We start from the raw sequence: 25,282 nt of genomic DNA, 5'->3' as shown, positions 1-25,282 counted from the left end.
CATTACATAAGCCACTCCTATACTGTACTCCCTCTCCTATCTTGCTCAGACATATTTAATTCCCACCTCAGACATTAACTTCCCCATGAAGTCTTCCCTGACTTACCAAAGCAGAGTTGTCACTGCCTCTTTTGTATTCCACACACTTGATTAAGATACCTGTTATAACCTGTATCATCATATATTTGATCTATCTGTGTACTGGCCTGGCTTTCCCTAGGCCATGCTCCTCAAGGTTGAGAGCCCGTTTCGTCTACATAGGCCTAGAAACCACACAGAGCCTGGCCCATAAAAGATGCTCAATAAAGAGTTACTAAATGAGTGAATTAATAAGTGAATGAGATTGATATCTGCTTTGCAGTCTTGATGAGATCATACAGGCGTCAGGAGTGATTTTTAGAGAATATCATTTGACTTTATGATATACTTGAATGTGCATAATCACTGAAATAATAATTCACATAATCATTACAAAGTCAAGCCTAAGGATGCAAACATTCCAAGATATTCACTAGTCAGAAAAAAAAATTAGAAAAAGACAAATCTGACTTTTCATACTTCTAAAAAGATCACTTCTCAGTTCTATCAGCTGTTGTTCACATCATATGCTCTCATGAAAATTATGTGACTAGAAGTTGTCAAACACATATTAAAGTAGAAATATACACTGACACCAGTATCCATTATTACTAATATCATGCATTCATATCTTGAATACTTACTATGTACCAAGCACTTTATCATTTTATTTAATTCCCACAACAATCACAGTAGGTACTATTATTATCCCTGCTTTACAGATGATGAAACTGAGGCTTAGAAAGTTGGGATAACTTCTCAAGATCACAAGTTAATACATGGGAGGTGTAAGACTCAAATCCAGGTCAATCTAACACTAGAACTTAAATCCTTTAAAAAGAAAATGTATGTGTGTGTGCACACATACTTCAAGAAGTATACATATACTTCTTGAAGAGAAGATTCATTTGGAAAAAAAACAAATTCAAGTGAGAGAAGGAAATGAGTTATGATGATATTTCTGAAAGCTTATCAATTAAAAGCTTGTTCTGATTTTAACGAAGTATAAAGTATGAATGCTATCAATTAGATCACTTCTACAAAAAAGCACAGAATTATAGTCTAATATTTCCTATGCTATATAAGGAGTATCAGCAGACTGGATAAACTATACCATACATGCCATGTAATTACTAAAATTACACATACAGTTCTGTAAAGCTACATAAAATTCAGGTTTCCTTAAAACACACACAATCTTCCCTATGTCAAATGGCTCATACTGTGTGAAAATGTGATCATTACTCAGTGGCTCCTAAAGCCAGCAATTAAGATTTAATCCTAAGTTTAGAAGCTTTAAATTCTGTTTGTTTCTATAAGGGGCAGCAAGGTCACAATCCTTCCATCGTCCTTTCAGATCACCTCGATATTATGAAGAATGCTAATTTAACAGAAATAACAAGAAATCTCAATGATAAGCAATAAAGAACTTACACTTTCAGAAATATGCGGTACAAGTCTGCCACTGATTCATCAACGTGTTGGTGCCCTCAGCCTCTGGCAGAAATCATGTAGCAGCAGACAGTGGTTAAAGCTGCCAAGTCCACTTTAGGACAGATGGTGTGAAGACCCACTTTAAAAGGGACGGCTTGAAGTTAGGTGATTTCGACTTTTCTATTACTAATTCTAGAAAGTACTGTTTAGAACGTTTCCATCATTTAGAAGGTTTACACGTTTCTTGATATAAACAGAATAATTCCTCAAGTGAATTATAAATTTCATTTCCCTACAATGAATAGCAAAAGTAGAGAAAAGGGATAGTACTGCTTTTATTTCTTTAAACTTTTATTACCCTTAAGGATTAAATGATGGGGAAAATACAGAGAAAGAGTTTTTCCTTCCAAAGGATCTTTAAAAGACAAAATGTAAGAATGCCCTCTTTCATTTCTATTTTAGAGTTTTCTACTTTGTGGATTCAAATACTGACTCTGCTATTTAGTAACTGTGCGTCTCTTAAACTCTCTGAACCTCCTATCTCACTGATGGTAAAAATGGGAGTTATATCACTGAAGCTGTCAGGTTTACATGGAAAGGGCGTATGAAAGCACTAGACATAATGCCCATCACACACTCCACTACTTCTCTCAGCAAGTGTTTTCTAGCATCTGCTAGAGGGCAGTCCTAGCATTGAGTGGTAAGATCACAGTGGTGAGCAAAATCCACACGCAATCCTTGCTGACTTAGAGAGTTTATGGTGTAGAGTGTCCCCATGTGTCATACTGAACTTCCCACAGGCTCTGACCATGGCAGGACCTTTCACAACTCTGTGTCTTTGGGAATGGCATTGCCTCAGACTAAACATCCCCTCCTGTTCTTTGCTCCTGGGCAGAGCTGGCTGCTCCAGTCTCTGTGCTCCCTTATCACCTTGTTCATATCTCTGTCACAGCACTTAACCATGTCATCACCATTTCTCTGCTTTCTGGACTGCCTCCTACACTGGACTGTACATTCCTACAAGGTAGGATATCAGTGTTACTCTTAACACAGAAGACACCTTAATGTTTAATAAATGAAAGAATGAATTAGTGGCACAAGTACATAACAGAGTGTTACACATATCTTGTTTTCCTTCTTTCTCTTTATTTCTCAGATGGAAGTCCCGAAACCTGCACAGACATCAAGAACCCATAGTAATCTCCATATTTCCTAAAGTTCTTTTCTGTGCCACTCATTTAGCATTGAAGCATATACTGCTTTATAATTTTCCCCATCCCCTGTCACTAATGAGTGCTTACCATATATTAGGCATGCTCTGAGTGCTTTACATGAATTATCTTATTCAATCCTCACAACAATTCTGTACGATATGTATTATTCAGCCCATTTTACAAATGAGGGAATTGAGACTAAGGATAATTAAGGGACTTGCCCAAGGTCACAAGCTACTAACCAGCAGAGCTTGAAATCTGAACCCACGGTCTCATTCCAGAGTGAGCACCAACATTTCCTCCCAAAGTGGAGCTGCAGCCTTCAGCAAGGCAAGTTGTGCCTAAAAGCTCCTTGATGCTGCCAGTGGGATCAACATAATTTCTCCATTATTTAGATGGATCAGCTCTTTTGGCTGGTCCTGCTTGGTCCTCGGCTCCAGATTAAGATTACCAGTTAGCTTGCAGCTCCTGTCCTGCTTCATCTTAAATCTAGTCTAGAGTGTTTCATCCTTTTTAAACCTTTGGTCCCTAGAGTCTTTTCCTATCGGTCAAAAAGATTTGCAAAGTTTTATTTTCCATAGATTACACTACAAAAACAACAAGGCCAGAGAGAATGACTGTTCCACACTGTAACCCTAGCCCTCTTCCCTGTTCAATACTACTCTCTAGCCTTGACCTACTAAGATTCAGGGTGGCTCAATCTATATGCCCCACTGGCCATTGCAAAACTCTCTATGCCAGTAATTCTGAGTGGCTCCTACCTACTCTCTGGCAAAAACAACATAGGCTAGCACACCAGGACCTGCTGCTCAAATTAACCCATTGCTGTGCTCTCCCCAACTAGATGATAAAATTCCTGGGAAAAGACACTGTGCTTCACACTTTACCAGCTTTATCCACAACACAATGTAATGCTTACAATTTAGGGGAAGAAAATAAAAAAGAATAAATGACTCTATGAATAAGTCAACAAATGACCTTGGGTCCCTCGTGAGAGGGACAAAAACAAATTTTACTGCTCGTCCAGTACATGCCAGGCCCTATACCAGACACAGGGTATCCACAAAGAGTAAAACAGTTGTGGTCTTTGCTCCCCTGGAGTTTAGAGTCTACTGGTGAAGTAGACCTTAAACAACTAAAAGCACACTGTGACAGCTCCCTCCCCTGAGGCAATGGTCGATATGCTAATATAATGGAGTCACAGAATCAAATATATTTGAGGGCTTGTCAGGTATTACAACGTATGAAGAACAGAGAGTAAGTAATAAAGAGTAGTATGTCTATGGCAAAACAGAAAGTACAAGCTTGAGCCAGAAATGTATATTATTCTTTAATGTATTGTATTGATGATTACACAAAGCATATGATAGGCTGGATCCAGCCTGCTATATGCCATCTAACCTGAAAAGGATGCTTCAGAATGTGATTTGTTTTTTCAAATTGTGGACTAGTGCACTATACTATAGGATTTAATGATAAACAGACTACTTTCTCATAGAAGCCAAATCTTAGTAGGTTTTCTATAAATACTTCATATTCCTTTTTCCTTATATAAGCTGATATCTTTGGGAGGTCTTTAGCAAGTTTATATGCTCAAGCTGAACTATTTTATTAACTGACCTTGAAATCTTGCCATTCCCTTAATAAGAGAGGAAAAATTAACTGGACCAAAAGAAAATACTACCAGCTTTGGACCAGAAAGTGCCAAATATGCAGGCACTTCTTACTGAAAATCCTCTGGGTGTTTATGTTCTTTCTCCTGAGCAGCTCCTAAGCTCATATGCATTCACCACCAAAGTGCATTCTTAATGCTCTTGGCTACAAGCACTTGCTGTCTTATTTCTACCCGTAAGCATAGAGAAAGAACAAAATTATTTTTTAAATACTGACATTATTCATCTTATTTTTATTACGTTTGGCTATGAAGCAAGGAAGACAATGAAATTAAATGTACCACTGTATTTTCTCTCACAGAAATGTTATGACTTGAGAGCCTGAATAAAGGCACAAGATCAGAGCCACCATTTCTACATTGTTTGTAAGAAAATGTTTTTGATAAACTGCACTGTTAATGATAGAAGTAACATTAAAAATTTTATGTGGTCATTGACTTATAAAGCAAAGTTGGAAATATTTATTACACTATCTTAAATCGTACATTATTAGTCAATCTCAAGTGGCGATTAGTAAACATTTGCTGTCCTAAAATAAATAAACTACTAGGCTTACATGCTTTTTTTTTTTCTTTCTTTCTTTTTGCGGTATGCGGGCCTCTCACTGTTGTGGCCTCTCCCATTGCGGAGCACAGGCTCCGGATGCGCAGGCCCAGCGGCCATGGCTCACGGGCCCAGCCGCTCCGCGGCATATGGGATCCTCCCAGACCGGGGCACGAACCCGCATCCCCTGCATCGGCAGGCGGACTCTCAACCACTGCGCCACCAGGGAGGCCCGGCTTACATGCTTTTCATGATAAATTATTGCACAACAGATCTCAACTTCTGTCTCTACTAACAAGGCAGCTGTGGCAGAGAAAGGTAGCTGTCTACCTAGTATCTATTCTCTTTCTTCCTTATTAATAAACTCTTATTTCAGTGGATGAAGAGGGGCAGCAATGTACCACCTTAAAAAAATATTTCCCGTCTTTCTATGGAGATAGCCATGTAACAGAATCCTGATCAAGGAGATTAAGTGGAAGCTGCTGTTTGGGGCTTAAGGAAAATAATCTTTAAAAGGGTGACAGACCTGGTTCTGTCAAAAGAGATATGCCAAAAAGGGGTCTAGGCTCATGGAAGGTTCAGGCTCATGGAAGGTCCAGGCTCATGGGATGTAACCTCTAAAAGCTTGGAATTTCCCAAATGACAGGGACATCTTTGTTATTCATGGTGGGCCCCTCCAACCACATCTGACAGTTTATGCTTACATTTTGGGTGACTCATGGAAGGGCCCTAGACAGTTTATGCTAATAAGAGGACTAAGCATGGGAGCTGGCCAACCCAGAAAGACCAACCATGTAATTAGAGGATAGGGGTGTTGAGCCAGATGATATCAATCCAGTCTCAGGGGAGGGAACAAGAGAAGGCTAAAGACTGAGTTCAACCAAGTGGGTGATGATACAATCAATCATATATACATATGATGAAACCCCAGTAAAAACTCTGGACACCAAAGCTTGCTGAAATGCCTGGGATGGTGACAGGTACTACTACAGATTGATGCTGGGAAGGTAATATGTCCCTGAGGACAATGCAAGCTTCCTGTTTGGAACCCTCTCAGTCCCAGATTCTGCCCAATGTATTTCTTCCTTTGGCTGGTTCTTATTTATGTCTGATTTGCATCCTTTTGCTATTAAAAAAAAAGAACTGTAATTGTAAGTATAACACTTTGCTACATGCCTGAGGAAGTCTATGGGGACCCCCCAATTTGTTGCCAACTGGTATGAAGTGAGAATGGTTCTGGGGACCCCCAAACTTGCAGCTGGTGTCAGAATCTTGGGCAGACTTGGCAGTCTGGAGGACAGTTCCCTTAGCCTCAAGTCTGGCTGTCTTTGTCTTTTCTCTTCTCTTTTCTGGACACAACACTTGATGTAGAGCAGCCATCTTGTGACAACAAGGTGGCAAGCATATGCCAGGTATACCAGACAGGGTTCAGTCAGGGACACAGAACCCACTCTAAGTATTTCAAAAAGGATTTAATGCAAGGACTTAGGCACTTACACACTGGAAGACCAAAAGATTAGGAACATCACTGCTAGCTTTCAGGTATTCCACCACAACTACAGTCCAAAGAATCAGGAGGTTGCTATTGCTACTCAGGATAGGAAACTGCAGGAAAAAGAAACTACAGAATGAAGGCATGTGATTCAGAATGGAATGCCCAGAGCAGATGCAAAATCTCACAACTGGCAAGGCCCAGGCATCTGCCCACCACTGCCAGAGGAAAATAATGTGGCTTTTTTTCCTCCCTCCAGTCTTCACAGGCAGAAAGTAAATCACAGCCAGAACCCCACAGTGAAGGCAGTCCAGGAATATTTTATTCAATGAAAACATTTATGTCATTCTGTCTCTTGATCTTAAACTTTTTCCTAAAAATTGTATATTCAAAACTACCATGTTGCTTGGTATATATAGCAAAGCTTTTATACATATATGAACATATATATTGTCAGGAGCTTATAAATAATATTTTGGGAAACTATTTTCATTTTTCTCCCAAAGTTTGAAATCTTAAAAGGTATGAATTAACAAAGCCTCTTAGTGGAGGAAGGAATATGACAGTCGCTGCTATGCCATGAGCAGCCACTAAAGGTATACAGCTTGTTAATTATGTGCAAAAGTGATTTCACGCCAAGAGTTATGGTCTCTGGACATTTCTGCTCAGATATCCTCATCAATAAAAATGTCTGAGCATAAACTTCCAATATATGTATATTTATTATTTATTTTTATTAAAAGTGCTACTGTACTAATATAAATACTATAGAGCATAGAAATGTAGAGAAAAATTTAAAAATGAAAAACGTTTGCTTAAATAAAATACTACAAAAACACTATTCAATATTGAACATGGGCCATTTAAAGTTTTTTTATTTTGTGTAATTTTTCTATTGAGATAAACTTCACATGACAAAAAATTCACCATTTTAAAGGGTACAATTCAGTGGTTTTTAGTATATTCACAATGTTGGGCAACCATCACCTCTAATTCCAGAATATTTCCATCACCCCAAAAAGTAACCCCACACCTGTTAGCAGTCACTGCCAATTCCTCCCTTCCCCATCCCCTGGCAAACATTAGTCTACTTTCTGTCTCTCTATATTTGTCTATTCCAAACATCTCATATAAATAGAATCATACAATATGACTCCTCATCTTTTGATATGTTTGTTTAGCAGTTTATGAAATGACAATTTGAAAACTTTCCAAAATCAGTTTTTTGGTTCATGGTTTTAATCGTGATCATATCTGGAAAATAATGACAAAGAGCAGTAGATCCAAGCATCATTTGTTTCAGTCCCACCCATCAACCATTTTGTTGAAATCTGGCTAGGAGAGTACTCATTTTCTCAAAGTATTCTTAAAATAAACCAGAAGGTGTTGTATTTTCATATTTTTAACAATCAGTCTCAAATTCTGTGCAACCATTTGCACAAGTTTTAAACATACCTGAAATTTCTGGTTCCAGATTTTAAAGTAAGAAAATGGTAAGAGTTTTGTAATAACACAGGCATGTAGTTTTCAGTCACAAAATCACATAGTAATGCTTAAATTGCTAAATGTTTCAAACATCCTTCTCTATAACGTGAATTTATTTCCCAAAGTAGTTGCTTTGTCATCCATTATCATAACATTAATTTTTGCTTGAAGGACAGATTAGTGTGTTTATTTTTTTTAATATCTTGATATGTAACATCCTGTGACAGCAGTCTTTATGAACCACCCATCTATCCTATGAAGATTTAAAACTAGATAACCTGTAAATCCACTTAATCTAACACAAGCAAGCTGCAAGAAAACTGAGTATTCTAAAAGCGAATATATGAGCGTGAGCACCACTGTTATTCCATTCCAAGGTGTGCAAATCCCTTCTTCCCCCAGGTCACTCCTGAACCACAAGGGACAAGTGGCCATCAGACCCAAGGACCTAGCATGGCACAACAAATATCAGTATAGCTGAATAACATTTTGCATTTGTAACTTAAAAAATGCAAATGGAACCTTAGACATCTCTGCCCCCAACACCAATGGATCATCTTGCACATCCCACTACAGAAAATACTAATCACAAAAAATGGTATAAAGGTTTTTTTTTTAAAAAAATGCATGAATTTAGCAGTGACTGAATATACTAGGCACTCAGAAAATATTTGTGAAAGGGAGGGCAGCAAAGAGGTAAGGAAGGGAAGAAGGAATCAGAGGGGCTAAAGAATTTTAAAAGTTGATATAGCCTGAGGAATAAAGTCTTACTTATCAAGAAAATTTATGAATAGAGATTTTCTAAAAAACAAACAAAATGTTACCATTATTTTAAAATCCATGATTTATTAAAGTAGATTAAGAAATTAGGAGGTAAGACCTAAGAAGAGAGCCTAGGATCAAGGATTACTTTTACCTGTGCTCTAAAATCAAGTTTTTGGGCATAAGCAAAGGAATTTACATTGGAACCAGAGGCTCCTGACAGGATAAGGATATGGGCAAGTATCCACATCATTTAAGTGTAAGGTTACATAAGCATAGAAGGCCTTATAATTTCATTTTAAGTTAATTTGACTTTAAAATTATACTAGAGTACAGTTATACTGTGTACAACTGTACATAAATCTCATACAGTAAGAAAGGTTGAGAGTACTTGAAGTATAAGTGTATTCCAACTTAGTAAATAGTTATAAAGTTACTCTAACAAAAAAATGAAAGCCAAGGCATTAAGTGTTCATAGATCACTACAGTGCATTGTTTATCACTGTCCAACAAGTGTTTAGAATAAAAGGCAACTATTCACTGAACAACAATAGAGTTTTTAAAGAAGTTCAAATCATTTATGACTTACTGGAGCTATGAAAACAGGATTTACTTAACATACTGTTGCATGAGAATAATATGAAAAGATCTCCTACCTTTGTGATAAGAAGTCGGTACCTATCCAGCATTGCCTGGTTGTCATGGCAGCCTGCTAATAATTGCCATACCTCTGCCCTCAATGCTTCAGGAACACCACTCTTCACCAGAGTAGATAGACCTTTTGGTCGCGCACCAAGATTATTGTGCCTGAGAAAACAAGAAAATAAACCATTCATACTCCCTTCACCACTGCTGACCTGCTGTTGTTATGAAAAGTATATTGATGAGTTTATATAAAACTGCAAGAGTGGATCAGGAGAAAAATGGCAGGGAGGGGCATGAAATAATAATAGTAGTGTTTAAGTTTAGCAATGTCTTCAACTTTTTTTCTTGATTGCATCTTCTTTATTAGTGGACCATGTTATTCCACCCACAAGGAAAGTTCTTTCTTCTCCTCATTTACTTTTTAATCATCCTATGAGCCTACTCATAATAATGAATGTGTTAACTATATATTTCTAGGCAGCATTCCAAGGCATAAAAAGAGCCATTTGAATCCCCTGAGATGAATGTATGACAAGTTGGCTAATGACATGTGTATGGTAAGGGCTGGGGGCAAGGGATGCTGAAAGTAGATCAGGGGCCTATCACACCTTGACTATATACCTCTACATCCTGACCCAAAGTGCTTCCTAAAGGAAGAACCTAGACCTTTCCTACAAAACATATACAACCTATCCAACTCCCCAGCAACATACACTTATCAGCCTTACCCATTTCCAAGGGTGTTTAGAATTGGAACAATGACAAATACATTGTCATGAAGTCAATGATCACATAGCAGGTATGCTACTACGATAATCTGCCCAACTGAACAAGAAACTGAACTGTAGTTCCCAGTCTATGCCTAGCTTGAACCTGGAGCTATGTTCTACGCCTTTTTGTTCAGACTTTATCTCTACTTTGCTGCTCACCTTTGATCTCTTAGAGCTGATCCTAGTGTAACCATCTGGACTCCAAACCTTAATGATGTACTCTGGTTTGGTCTAACATCCCAGGTTCTGGTTTCAAGTTTTAAGCCTGAAAAGTCATAGAAACCATATGTCTATTTTCTAAAATTGGCCTCCCATATACTTTACCTCCTTCTCTATCTTTACACTCTTCCAGCTCCAGGCCAGACCTCAGTTTTGGCATGCCCTTCATCTGAAAATATGTTCCATGCTTCCCCCATCCTCTCATAGTCCAGCTATCTTGGAAGAACTGTAATAAGTTCCATAACTCGAAAGTTCAAGTAAACTCAGCTCATTAATATCTTTAATAAACCATCAAATTTATGACCATTCTGCTTTCTTTCAGCCTCATAAAGGAAAATGTTTATATTGTTGAGTTAGGGAACCTAAGCTGATAATACTGACAGGCTTGAAGCAAAACAAGTAAAGTAAAGTAAAAAGAGGTAGCGCTTACATGATTTAACATGCTATGACACCATTAAAGAACATAATTATGCTGCTAAGTGAAAAAAGCAGGTTTCAAAATAGTATATATGGTATTATTTAAAATACACATTTTCTCTCTCACACTCTCTCCCTAACACATACTATTTTGAAACCTGCTTTTGACATGCATAGGGAAAGAATATGGAAGAATAAACTCCAAAATATCTATGTAATGGAATTAAGAGAGAAAGTACTCCTTTTATTTTCCTATACTGTTTGAAATATTTACAATGGTCTTGAATGTTTTTATAATAATACACCAAAAAACCGATTTCAGGTCTTTAAATTTCTCTCATGGGCTTCAATTAAAATATAAATTTAGTTAATTTGGAAAAACACCATAGCTAAATATGTTCCATAAAATATGTCAAGTAGATAGAGTATTAATTATTCTTGAGAAGACTTATACCTGAGTAAACTTTATGACACATGGATTTCCTTCCTACTGCCTCTTCTTCACTATCCAACTGAATTTAAGATTAGCAAAAGAATACTGCACCACAAGAGAGCCAGGATCAGTCATAAAAGGATATTTTTTGTAATTTATTATTTGATTCTGATTACACTTTTGAATAGGAAAAACGTATGTGGTTTGAGGGCTAGGAAAGTTTCTGTACTCTTAATTAAAAAAAAATAAGTTAACTAAAAACAACAGTGTGCAAAGGGCTAAGCTCATTTCCTATGAAATTAAATGCAAAATATGCTGAATTATGAGTCCCATAATGTACAATATCATATAAGAGTTCAAATTAATTAAATATATTACATGTTATACAGAAATCAAGGTCATCACTGTGTATCTACAGCTATTAAAATTCCAATAAATATCTCCTATAAAAGAAACCTTTATTCCACCCCACATCACACTCTAGATATCATACTGTCTCCTACCTTGCACATCAAATTTCTCTAAAGGATCGCTGTGTACTCAATCTCTATTTCTTCCCCTCACACTCATTCCTCAGCTCAACTCAACATGGCTTCTCTCTCCTACAAACAGTTTTCATTTAAGCAATATATGATCTCTCTCTATGTCACTAAATTCAAAAGACATTTTTCACTCCTTTCACTGTTGACCACTTTGTTTCCCTTGGCTTCAATAACAAAGCACTCTCTTTCCCTCCCACCCACAAACCCCACTGATGATTGCTTCTCCTCTATTAACCTCTTCTTAAGTGTTCTGAGCTTTTAATCTCTCCAGTTTCCCTCAGTGATCTAATTATCGTCAGTCTCTTGTCTCTGGGCATTGTCATCCATGCCCATGTATTCTGAGCTCCAGAAATCAACATGCTCAAATCTAAACTCATATTCTTTCTCCCTAAACCTCATCATTTTCCAGGGTATCCTACCTCAGTGATTGTCACTACAATCCAGCCAAATTAGAAACCTAGGAGTTATGGTTGACATTACTCTCTGTCCCATAATCCATTACTAATCCATCAAGAAGTCTAATGTATTTTATTTTCCCAACCTGTCCAAAATCCATGCACTTCTACTTCCACTGCCACCAACTGTAGTCACTCTACCACCTCTACAATGACCTCCTAACATCCACTCATCCTACTACGATATGCTTCCAATACGGCAGACAAAATGAAGAGGACAAACAGCTTGATTAAGTGTTATGTTGGCTCAAATTACTTTGTATAATGATTTATATAAGATTTTGAATCTGGAATATCTCTTCCTACTCATGCATACACACACCTTAAGGTTAATAGTCAACAGTCCCTAATACACATTTTACCATAATATGATTCAACTCAACCAACATTCAGCTTCTAGCTGACCCTCAGCCATCTGTTTGGCTGGGTATAATAGAAAAGTCTTTTCTCCTCTCTTAAAAACCCAGGCACTATTTATCTTTACAGACCGACATTTAAAAAGAACTATGTCATTCATAACATAACATGATTAACAGCTTTAATTTACTGATTATTCTTGTAATGACACAGTAATTATATTGCATATAGCACCCTAGTACTTAAGAGATATTAGTGGATACTAAGCCAAATGCTACTAGTATACATCTATGACCAGAGAAGACCCAAACAAAAGAACAATCTACAGAAATAATCATTGTTTCAATATTTCTAATAAAAATATAACTATATATGGCCATTGTTTTAATAGTGTACAACATTAACTGCAGCTATCAAGAGACTTGGAAATAGGCTAGTTATGACAGGTGCTGAACTCTGCACTAGAAGCAAGATAGTTATCAAATTATTCAAAAAGTCACACATAAACCAGACATATACTAAACAAGTAGTAATCAGGCAGTTTTTAATGCATGAATATAAACTCCACAAGGGCAGGAATCTCTGTCTTCTTTAGTTATGTATCCCAAGCACCTAGAACAGTGCCTGGCATATAAAAGGTCTTCAATACATTCTAGGTAAATGAATAGATTTATGAAACTAAATTAATATGATCAACTACTAAGGCTAAGCTAAAGAATGCGTTTTTAAAAGCGAACATTCTCATTGATTCTAATAGCATCATAAAGCTGTTTTATATTCATCTAGTTACCTTCAAAGAGGCATCTTTTCTCGAAACTATCTGGGTATGTAAGAACTTTCTCTATTGTTAAAGCTATCCAGAAGAGAATTTCAAAGGGAAGGTATCATTTCTAACAAAAACAGCAGAGAAATCAAGAGATGAGAAGAAAAGCCATTGAATGAAACTGAGTGGTCACTGATGGAATTAGGGCAGATTTGATAGAGGGGAGGTAGAAGTAAGTGGTTAGAAGATATGAGAATGTGAGGGTAGCAACCTGACCCATTTTAAAAGGTTTTCTCAGAAAAGGGAATAGCTAGAACTGAAACTAAAAGATGGAGAACATCAAGTAAAGTTAGGCATTTGTCCTTCCCCCATTAATGATAAGACCTAGATATGTCAACCTAGGTCTTACTTTAAGTTAAACAAGCTACATGAAGAAAAGTTTCAAGAAAAGAGACACATTAAAGGTCACTGGGAAAATCAAGAACACATATTTTATTCTGATTTGTATATGTTTTTGCCGGGTTTGTTCATTAGTCAAAAAAGTGAAACATTATACTGATCTGAAATGGAAGGAAGCTATGGATGTTCATGCTTAGTGATTCAAATCCTTCATGTTTCCCAAATTTAGATTTTTTTCCCCCCTGTCAGTTTGCTGATGCTCAGCTAGGTTGAGAAACCATGGATTAAGAACACATTTTCCCACTGTGGTAATAAGTATAGCTATGAAAAATATAATCAAAGTGCCTATTAAATGCATACTGACTTTCTGAAAGTCTAATAAAAGAGAATGAATAGTTTGAAGATGGTTTTATTTATATATAATAAACTAATACTCAATTTTTACCTCAGAGGTTCACTTCATTTTTTTGGTTAGAAAATCTTCCTGCCACAAAAGCTGACTTACACCTAAGGGTTCAGCATCAGCACTCTGCTTTCTTAAGCTATCCAGAAATAATTCTGCCCCAATTCCTTAAATTCTTTAAATAATTTAATGTATAAGTCATCAGCATTACCACTCTGAATATATTCAGGAAAAAGAAATCTTGCTACCACTTCAGGTTGCTTCCAAGTCCTCCCTTCACAAACATCTCCTCATTTCCTCTCTCCCTGACCCTCTCCCTCTCCTCTCTCAATCCTTGTTTCCTCATTTTTTTTTTTTTTTTTTTGCGGTAGGCGGGCCTCTCACTGCTGTGGCCTCCCCTTGCAGAGCACAGGCTCCGGATGCGCAGGCTCAGCAGCCATGGCTCACGGGCCCAGCCGCTCTGCGGCATGTGGGATCTTCCCAGACCGGGGCACGAACCCGTGTCCCCTGCATCGGCAGGCGGACTCTCAACCACTGCGCCACCAGGGAAGCCCTCCTCATTTTTTTAAATTTAGTTCATTCATCAAGACACCTTAACTCCAGTCTTGTACGAATACCTCCATTACTCAACATTTTACAGTCTGTTTTCCGTTTTCTTTTCCATAGTATCCTTATTTTTTTCTGATAATTTCAAATTAGTATTAAATAGTCTTCCTTTATATCTTTCTAATAGTATATTTCATTATCTGAATTCTGACTGTAACCATAAAAGCTTCACTTAATTTTAATAGAGTGATCTAGTTGTTTTATAATAAGTTGAAAATACTTTCAACTATGTTTTATTTAAAAGTTCCTTGAGAACACAGGCTGTCTCCTCATAAAAATCTCCCCAAAGCACAAAATGTAGTGTTTTCCCCAAAAGGTGCTTTACCTAAATAAATCACAAAAATATCTTCATGTAAGGCCCTAAGCTAGTATTCCTAAGACTCACTGAAAAGCTCTAAATCTAAAAAAGATGAATGTTTAAAAAAGATATTCCAAGAGCAATTTAAAATTTTTTTAATTTTTAAAAATTTAAAATCAATTCTGTGTAATAGATATAAACTCTCAAACAGTCAAATTTTATCATTTTCATATGAATTGTCATGACACAACTGCAATAATAAGCCAAATAAAATAAAAATACATACTTGAATGGTAAAAGATCCAGCAAGTTTTATAAAGGTCTAAAAATCAGTTATCTTAGTCATTTAAAATAGTTCCCTCAGATTCTTTCAATGAGTTTCTTGAAGTCCACTACTAAAAATATAATGTAGAAAGATGGTATTTTATTTCTGCAAAAAATGTACACTGAATGATAGCTGAGAAATCCCATCAACTCTATTTCAGAATTCTTTCTCTGTTTGGAACTCCTCTCCATACAAAAGACCCATGAGTTTGGTATAGACCTCATCAATCCATGCAATTACATCCTAACCAGCTTCTCTATTAACAGTTTCTTCCTACTCCAAAATTACCTTTCTAAATAATAAAAAGCATCATAGCAATTTCACCTTTAAAATATTTGTTGGGGATTTTCTTTATCACATTTATTGTATTTTTTTTCTACTTTTGTGTTCATTCTAAAATTTCCATTGGGTCCTCAGTGCTAACAGAAACATTTATCCATTATGTCACAATTATCTGTTTAAATGTCTATATGCCTCTATAAAATGGTAAACTCTTTGCGGGTAGGAATTATCTCCTATTCATCTTTAAATCAGCATACAATTCCTAAGAGAGAATAGATGAATTTTTTAAGTTGGGTAAAAAATCAAGTGATTGTCATTTTATAAAAAAGAGATTTCTTAACCATTTTCTTAACAAAATGGTTAAGAAATGTGAAATAACCTCAGTGTTTCAGTTATTTTGTTAAAACGGTCTGTTATGAGTGTATATTCCCACCCTTCTTGATTATGAACCTCAAATGTAGGAACTGTGTATTTATCTATGTATCTCCTAGAACCTAAGAGGATGCTGTATATTGAACAAAGTTATAAATCTTGCTTTTTATAAATAAAGACCTCAACTAGCTGTTTAATTAGTCATAAAAGTATTTTGTTTTCCCGTCCACCATACTGCCATTCTCATGATCTCTCTTTAAACTCATACGAGAAATCTGGGAAGGGTATCAATTTTCCTAGTTTATTCTCTCTTGTACTAAAACTTCTACATGCTCCTATAAAAAGTAATCCAGAAACCTATGTACATTATAGAAATAGCAGCCTGCCAACTGGTTAAAAAGTTCTGGCTCTGGAGCCAGACTGCCTAGATTCAAATCCTGTCATTTACTTGCTGCATGATCACGGGCAAATTATTTATTGACCATGGGATCTTGAGCAAGTTACCCATTTGCTGCCATTACTTGTTGTGTATTTTTATACTAGCTACCTGACATAGCTACGCCTCCATTTTCTCATCTGTAAAATGAAGATAATAATAATCCCTAAGTCAGAGGGTTGTCATGATGATAATTAACTAAGGTATCTAAAGTGCTTAAAACAGCACCCGACACACAGTAAGTCAGCTATTACTTTTGTAGCCATGCCCCACCTTTCCTTCTGCTACAATGAATGTTCTGCACTTCTAAATACAACTCCTCCACTCGTCAACAAGTCCATCTCTTCTTGCCTATTCATTGACTTCTCTTGCAACTGTGTCCTCTTCCTCTGGCATTATCAAATTTTCTCTTCCTACTAGATCATTTCCAACAACATACAATGTACAGGCTATATTGGCTATCTTAATTTTCAGAATAATCTCTCAACCCACATCCACTTCCTAATTATGTCCCTATTTCTTATCCTCTCCTTCTAGCAAAACTTCTCTGAAGACCTATCTATCTATAACTGCTGATTACCTTTCCTCTTAGACATAGTCCAATCAGGCTTTCATTCCTACCTCTCTACAGAGGGGTTCTTGTCCAAGTAACCAGTGACATTCAAATCGCTGGACCCAATGAAATTCCCAGGCTTCCTCTGACTTGACCTATCAGCAGTTGATCACTTCCTCCTTCTTGATAGCCTTAATTCACTTGATTTCTACCTTGGTTCTCCTCCTACCCTTGGTTCTCCTCCTCCAAAGGAGCTTTCTTGGACTCCTTTGCACGATCTTTCCTACTCATCTTTCTAACTGCCAAACACTGGAGTGGTTGAGGGCTCAACCCCTAGATGACTATCTATATTGACTGCCTAAGTAATCTCAAGATTAAGATATACAAACACATAGATTTTAATTAATACAGCAAATTAACATCAATTATGTAAATATAAAATTTTTGATAAAAAAAAATTTACCATCTTCCTAGCAATTCTCCCCAAGAATATAGGATCTTCTCAGGACAATCCTTAGACACATCACCTGTTCCACTCGAGAGTTCATTATCACTCTCTGCAGAAGAAATACAAAAAGAACAAACATTATATTACATACTATATTAGATATTAATGTATTTTAACAAGAAACATGATTGTGCGTCTAATGAACAATCAAATAATACTTTTGCTTAATTATTATACCCATTGCAAAAATAACAGTATTTCATTAATACGTTTTATCTTTAGTGCCTAAATAAATATTTTCAAATCACAAGTTTTTATGAAAATTCTTGTCTACAGTTTACACAGTATGAAATTGAAAATACCTACAAATAAATAGCTTTACCCAAAGAGAGAAAATTTAAAAGCTAATGGTAACACGATTAGAAATTCTTATATAGTGCTTTATTCATCAGTTGAACATTCTCAGATATTAATATTTTATTTAAATTATTTATATTATTTTATTACTATAGTTATTAATATTAATATTTAGTGAGACAAATAAATACTAAAAACAAGTCAGACATATATATCAATATATAACACCAAGAAACATGTATAATATGATACAAACACACAACCAGAAATCTAAAAAAATTTTTTAAGGTTTTTTAAAGATATACTGATAAGTACAAGGTATTTTTGACTAAGGAAAGATGAAACTATTTGGCCTTTTAAAATGACAACTGTATAAAACATCCCAAGATGTAAAGTAATGGTTTCAGAAAGAATAAGATAGGTTGAATTACAGTTTACAATCAGTGGTGAAAATGAGTAATTCTAAGGTCTATAAATCTTTTGAGTGGTAACAGAGTTGGTAGAGAAAGGAGATGTAATGGGCACAGTTCACCTACATTATAACAAAGGCTTTGACACAGTACTACCTAAGAAAAGGCTGGAGAAGTATTGTCTGAATGATGAAATAAGCTAGATAAAAATCTGTCTGGCTGATGGCAAGTACTAAGGTTTAATCAATGCTGTTACAGTATAGTAGGGATTGGAATTAAGTGAATCACATTGGGATCTGTGTTAAGAACAGTTTTACTTAGCATGCTACAAATCCCATGATCCAATCATAAACTCATTCATGTATCAGTGTTGAATAAAAATTCAACACCAAAAATTAATGTGATAAATAAAGGTTTATATGGCCAGGTTAAAAAATTTGGTATTCATCCGAAAAGATTTTATCACATATTTAGTAAAATATAAACAAACTATATGCACACGCACAGACAAATGCTTCACCATCTTTAGGATGATACCGGATAAACAAGAATCATGAGGGACATTTTATTCAAAAAGTTAAGTATTGGGACTTCCCTGGTAGTGCAGTGGTTAAGAATCCACCTGCCAATGCAGGGGACATGGATTCGAGCCCTGGTCCGGGAAGATTCCACACGCCATGGAGCAACTAAGCCCATGTGCCATAACTACTGAGCCCACGCTCTAGAGCCTGTGAGCCACAACTACTGAGCCCACATGCAACAACTACTGAAGCCCGCACACCTAGAGCCTGTGCTCCATAACAAGAGAAGCTACTGCAATGAGAAGCCTGCTCACTGCAACAAAAAGTAGCCCCCGCTCACCGCAACTAGAGAAAGCCTGCACGCAGCAACGAAGACCCAATGCAGCCAAAAATAAGTAAATAAATTTATTAAAAAACAAAACAAAACAAAACAAAACTAATGAAAGCCAAAATTTCAAAAAAAGTAAGCATTATTCTGGATGGTGGGATGAAGGTTAAAAGGATATACACTAACATCACTGCTCTAGAAATACCTCACATAAGCAACTCTATGAACTTTGCAACAAGTTCATCATGAAAATAATAGAAATGAGAGATTTTTTTAAAGCTAAAGCACATGAAGTATTACTAAGTACTGGAGGAATAATGTAAACAGAAACAACTGAAGCCTTAATATTAAAATATCCTAATGTGAACTACTACCCCTTATAATCCTTATAATTTTTTAAACTGAACTGAGACACTTCTGAGAGTAATATGAAATGAATAAAGGAAACCTCATTTAAAGTGAAGTCAGGAAGCCATGAAGGGGAAGTTCTCACACATGTATCATTCACCTCAGCTTACAGACCCCAGCAGGAAGAAAGATTTCCTCCTGATCCAGCAAGGACAAGCTGCCTGCCATCTGCAGCCGATGAAGAACCCCCGCAGCCCTCCCCAATTTCCTCCTTTCCTCTATAAAAGCAAGGCCCTCTCATCCGTTCTCCAGATATGCCTATAGCTCACCATTTTTTGCTTGTCCCAAACTGCACGTCTCTGCTATTCCAAAATAAACTTATTTTGCTGGTAAAATAATTGGCTGGTTTTGTTTGTTTAAAATCAGCAGGGAAAAGGGACACTATTAAAAGTTACACTGGAAAACAGGTTAAACTTAGACTATCTCAGGCAAACAGACTGCTGGTCACCCCTCTTATTAATTAGTACCAAGCATAATATAAGTACTTATAAATTGATATTCAGTTAAGCAGGGTCCAAGACGACCTTACTTTATACTCTAATTTGCTACACAGTAAATCATAATACTGCAAGGTGCCAAATTATTTGATGAAGTTGTACATGCTAAACTGGAGACCAAAATCTAAGAACACAATGAAAAGGAAAAAGAAAAAAGGAAACAAACACTGATGGACATCATTAATCTTGATTATGATAAAACTCAAAAAGTACTACTGATATAGAGAATCTTTCAGATTCTTATTATTCTTGCTTGGAAAGGAATCCCTAAGCATGAAACAAAACCAAGATGCTATAAGAAAGAATAAGACATATAACTACCTATAAATTAAAATTTTCTATGAAGTAAGCTACAATATATATTAAAAAACAAGCAAAAAAATTTTTCCAACATATGACAGGGCTATTTTACCTAATATACCAAGATCTTACTAAGCAATAAAATAAAGAACAATCCAACAGAAAATTGGGCCAACGACATGAACATAGTACAGGTCAAAACATATAAAATACAACTAGCCAATAAAGATATTAAAGAAAGCCCTATCTCAATAATTTTTCAACACAAATTAAAACAATGAAACATATTCACCAATTAGACTGGCAGACAGTATAAAGAATAATAATACCTAATGTTGATAAAAGTATGGGGAAACAGACAAGAAGGCTGACGTTTAAACAAGCAATGTTTTTTAATTTATTAAGATTCTAAATTAATATATCATTTGATCCAGCAACTCCATTTCTGGAAATTTATTATCCAGAAATACATATGCCAAAAATATATATGTAAGAGGATTTTCATTGCATCATTGCTTATAATAATAAGGAATTGAAAACTATCAGGAATCCATCAATAGGAGTTTTATTAACTAAATTATAGTATATCCATTCAAAAGAATACTATCAGGTAGTTTAAAAGAATTGGTGACTCTTTATATGCTAACATGAAAATCACCTAAAATATATTATTTGGTGATGAAAAGAAACAAAAGAGTAATTTTAAGTATGGTTTTATTTTAGTAAATATTATTACTTATATGATTACAAAGACCTTTAAAAATAGCTGTAAGCATATACACCAAACTATTAACAGCAATTATGTTCCAGCACCTAACAGTATCTTATCACATAGTAGGCACTCAATAAATATTTAGGGAATGCATCTTTCACTTTTAAGTTTTATATTTCTGTAATATTTTTATCTTTTAAAATAAGTATGCATAACTGTAATAAGAATGGGGAAATGATTTTAATCTTTTAATGAACCCTGTTGCTATATGAAACAAAAATCTATTTTATTATTATAAACCCCTACTAATATGTCATGAAACATGAATGATAACAATGCCTCATCTTCCTGACAACCTCCCAAGTTACTGTCCACCACAAAAAGGAAATCAGAACTGTAAGCACCTAGACTAGCAAAGGAGAACCCCAAGGAGAAGGAAAGAAAATGGGCACACTGAAGTAAAACCAGATCCCTGATGAACAATTAAGGCAGAAACAACAGCAAGTCAGGGGCCAAATATTTGGACAAAAATAGGACTTAGCCAAGGAAGATAGGAGTCCCAAGCTTTTATTGACTGTCTGCCTTTTTTATTTATACTCCAGGCACTCTTCTAAGTTTTACAGGCATTAACTCATTTTATCCCTAAACAATCTAACGAGGTAGTCACTACTAGTGTGCCCACTTTAAAGGTGAGGAAACTGTGGCACAGAGAGGTTAAATACTACTGACCATGAGTCATATATTTACTGGCCATCTTGCTAGACAGGAAGAAAGGGGGCTAAAGAAAAGTAAATTTAAGTCTCTACTATATTAGATAAGACAGAGTTTCTAGGGAGGACTAAAGAAATAAACTAAGAAAGAAATAAGAAAGAAAAAAGACACAAAATATGGTGGAAAACATAGTAGAGGAGGTTGGCAAGTAAAATGTGACAAAGAAGAGAGAAGGAACAATGGAATCATGCAGATACATAAAAGGATAACTCTGAAGGTTCTGAAAAAACAACTGCACTCCATTCTACATAGGGAGAAAAAAAAGAGAGATACTGAGGACAAATGAAAGAAGGCTGGGATTCCTATCCTTGGCTAAATCCTACTCCATCAAAATTCAGGTCAGGAGTTACCCTCTGCTGGCCAGGCTAAGTACGCTCCCTCTAGGCATCTTCAATCACAGCACTTACCACATCCTATTATAATTGTCTGTTATCCTCTACATCTTCTCCCATGAGACTCAGTTTCTTGGCAGTGGAGACTAACTTTTATTTCTATATTGCCAGTGCCTAGATTAGTCCTTGGCCATAAGACCGATAAAAGTTTCCTAAGTGGATAATCAGAGGGGAGGTGAAGAAGGAAAATCCATTACAACTAGAAAAAAAAATTAAAAAGTAATGCCTTGAAAATTAGTGACATTTAGTATATGAGCATCTGTGTGCAGACGTGGGTAAATGGGAACCAGGTTCATTCAATCATTCATAACTGGTCCTGGAGCCAAACTGCCTGCATTTGAAACTCAGTTCCACCACTTACTAGCTGTGATCCTGGTCAAATTACTTAACCTCTCTATACTTCAGCAGCCTATTTCTAAAATGAGAATAATAACAGTAACTATCTTATAGAGTAGTTGTAGGAATTAGGCAAGTTACTATATGCAAAACACATATTACAGTGGCTGGCAAAAGGCAAGAGCTATATAAATGTTAGCTATTAAAGCTATCTTGAGATGTAAACCTGGGGTCCACACGCAAACCCCCCAGATGTAAACCCCCCAAAGTGGTAAACCAGACCCAGATGTAAAACTGGGATCTGGAAATAAACCCTCAGACGTAAACACCCCAAGTCGTAAACATGGAGCCCAGATGTAAACCTGTGGGCTAGATGTAAACCTGGGTGGAAGCCGTAACCTGGGCCTCAGACGTCAGCCAAACCCCCTGATGCTGCACTCAGGAGCAGAGAAGGCGAGCGCCCTGCATGACTCAGACCCAACACCCGGCCCCTCAGGTGACTGCACCTGACTGGGAAGCCCCTGACAGGAGGCCGCCCACAGGCGTCTCCGGGATCCGAGGAGAGGAGCCCCCGACAGGATGCCTGGCCCTCAGATGACTCTGTGACAGGACAGCTGACAAAGCCGTGGGGCTGATACAGTCTTGGTGCTCCGGCCAGGTGTCAGATCTGTGCTTCTGAGGTGGGAGAGCCGAGTTCAGGACACTGGTCCACCAGAGACCTCCCAGCTCCACGAATATCAAATGGCGAAAGCTCTCCCAGAGATTTCCGTCTCAAAGCTATGATCCAGCTCCACTCAATGAGCAGCAAGCTCCAGTGCTGGACACCCCATGCCAAACAACCAGCAAGAGAGAAACACAACTCCATCCATTAGCAGAGAGGCTGCCTAAAATCATAATAAGGTAACAGAAGTCGCAAAACACAACCGGATGCAGTCCTGCCCACCAGAAAGACAAGACCCAGCATCATCCACCAGAACACAGGCACTAGTCCCCTCCACCAAGAAGCCTACACAACCCACTGAACCAACCTTAGCCACTGGGGGCAGGTCCCAAAAACAACGGGACCTACAAACCTGCAGCCTGCGAAAAGGAGACGTCAAACACAGTAAGTTAAGCAAAATAAGAAGACACGGAAACACACAGCAGATGAAGGAGCAAGGTAAAAACCCACCAGACCAAACAAATCAAGACGAAATAGGCAGTCTACCTGAAAAATAATTCAGAGTAATGATAGTAAAAATGATCCAAAATCTTGGAAATACAATAGAGAAAATACAAGAAATGTTTAACAACAACTTAGAAGAACTAAAGAGCAAACAAACAATGATGAACAACACAATAAATTGATATTTAAAATTCTCTAGAAGGAATCAAAAGCAGAATAACAGAGGCAGAAGAACGGATAAGTGAACTGGAAGATAAAATAGTAGAAATAACTACTGCAGAACAGAATAAAGAAAAAAGAATGAAAAGAATTGAGGACAGTCTCAGAGACCTCTGGGACAAGATTAAATGCACCAATTTCGAACTATAGGGGTCCCAGAAGAAGAAGAGAAAAAGAAAGGGACTGAGAAATATTTGAAGAGATTATAGTTGAAACTTCCCTAATATGGGAAAGGAAATAGTCAATCAACTCCAGGAAGTGCAGACAGTCCCATATAGGATAAATCCAAGGAGAAACACACCAAGACACCTATTATTCAAACTATCAAAAATTAAATACAAAGAAAAAATACTAAAAGCACCAAGGGAAAAGCAACAAATAATATACAAGGGAATCCCCATAAGGTTAACAGCTGATCTTTCGGCAGAAACTCTGCAAGCCAGAAGGGAGTGGCAAGACATCTTTAAAGTGATGAAAGGGAAAAACCTACAACCAATATTACTCTACCCAGCAAGGATCTAATTCAGATTCGACGGAGAAATCAAAGGTTTATAGGCAAACAAAAGTTAAGAGAATTCAGCACCACCAAACCAGCTTTACAACAAATGCTAAGGGAACTTCTCTAGACAGGAAATACAAGCAAAGGAAAAGACCTACAAAATAAACACAAAACAATTAAGAAAATGGTAATAGCAACATACATATCAATAATTACCTTAAATGTAAATGGATTAAATGCTCTGACCAAAAGACACAGACTGGCTGAATAGATACCAAACCAAGACCCGTATACATGCTGTCTACAAGAGACCCACTTCAGACCTAGGGACACATACAGATTGAAAGTGAAGGGATGGAAAAAGATATTCCATGCAAATGGAAATAAAAAGAAAGCTGGAGTAGCAATTCTTATATCAGACAAAATAGACTTTAAAATAAAGACTATTACAAGAATCAAAGAAGGACAACTACATAATGATCAAGGGATCAATCCAAGAAGAAGACAGACCACTTGTAAATATTTAGGCACACAACATAGGAGCACCTCAATACACAAGGCAAATGCTAAAGCCATAAAAGGGAAAATCGACAGTAACACAACCATAGTAGGGGACTTTTAACACTCCACTTTCACCAATGGACAGATCATCCAAAATGAAAATAAATAAGGAAACACAAGCTTTAAACAACCCATTAAACAAGATGGACTTAATTGATATGTATAGGACATTCCATCCAAAATTAACAGAATACACGTTCTTCTCAAGTGCTCATGGAACTATCTGCAGGATAGATCATATCTTGGGTCACAAATCAAGCCTTGGTAAATTTCAGAAAATTGAAATCGTATCAAGCATCTTTTCCAACCACAACACTATGAGACTAGATATCAATTACAGGAAAAAAATCTGTAAAAAATACAAACACATGGAGGATAAACAATACACTACTTAATAACCAA

The 25,282-nt window shown here is 36.6% G+C and overlaps 1 protein-coding gene across 3 annotated transcripts in view; it reads right to left on the bottom strand.

Annotated features, from left to right (window-relative positions):
• RABGAP1L (RAB GTPase activating protein 1 like) overlaps positions 1 to 25,282 on the bottom strand; it is a 700,878-nt gene that overhangs the window by 492,286 nt on the left and 183,310 nt on the right. For all 3 annotated transcript variants that reach the window (XM_081224264.1, XM_081224266.1, XM_081224265.1), the window contains exons 12-13: positions 17,420 to 17,513; positions 9,338 to 9,488 (exon numbers count right to left, since the gene is read on the bottom strand). In XM_081224264.1, coding sequence (XP_081080390.1) covers positions 9,338 to 9,488; positions 17,420 to 17,513 — 245 coding nt within the window. The remainder of the gene's footprint in view (positions 1 to 9,337; positions 9,489 to 17,419; positions 17,514 to 25,282) is intronic.

This window comes from Mesoplodon bidens, assembly GCF_964165515.1.
Source record: "Mesoplodon bidens genome assembly, chromosome: 2".
NCBI classification, from domain to species: Eukaryota; Metazoa; Chordata; class Mammalia; order Artiodactyla; family Ziphiidae; genus Mesoplodon; species Mesoplodon bidens.
The sequence above is the reverse complement of the archived record's forward strand: the minus strand, read 5'-3'. Positions and strand labels throughout refer to the sequence as shown.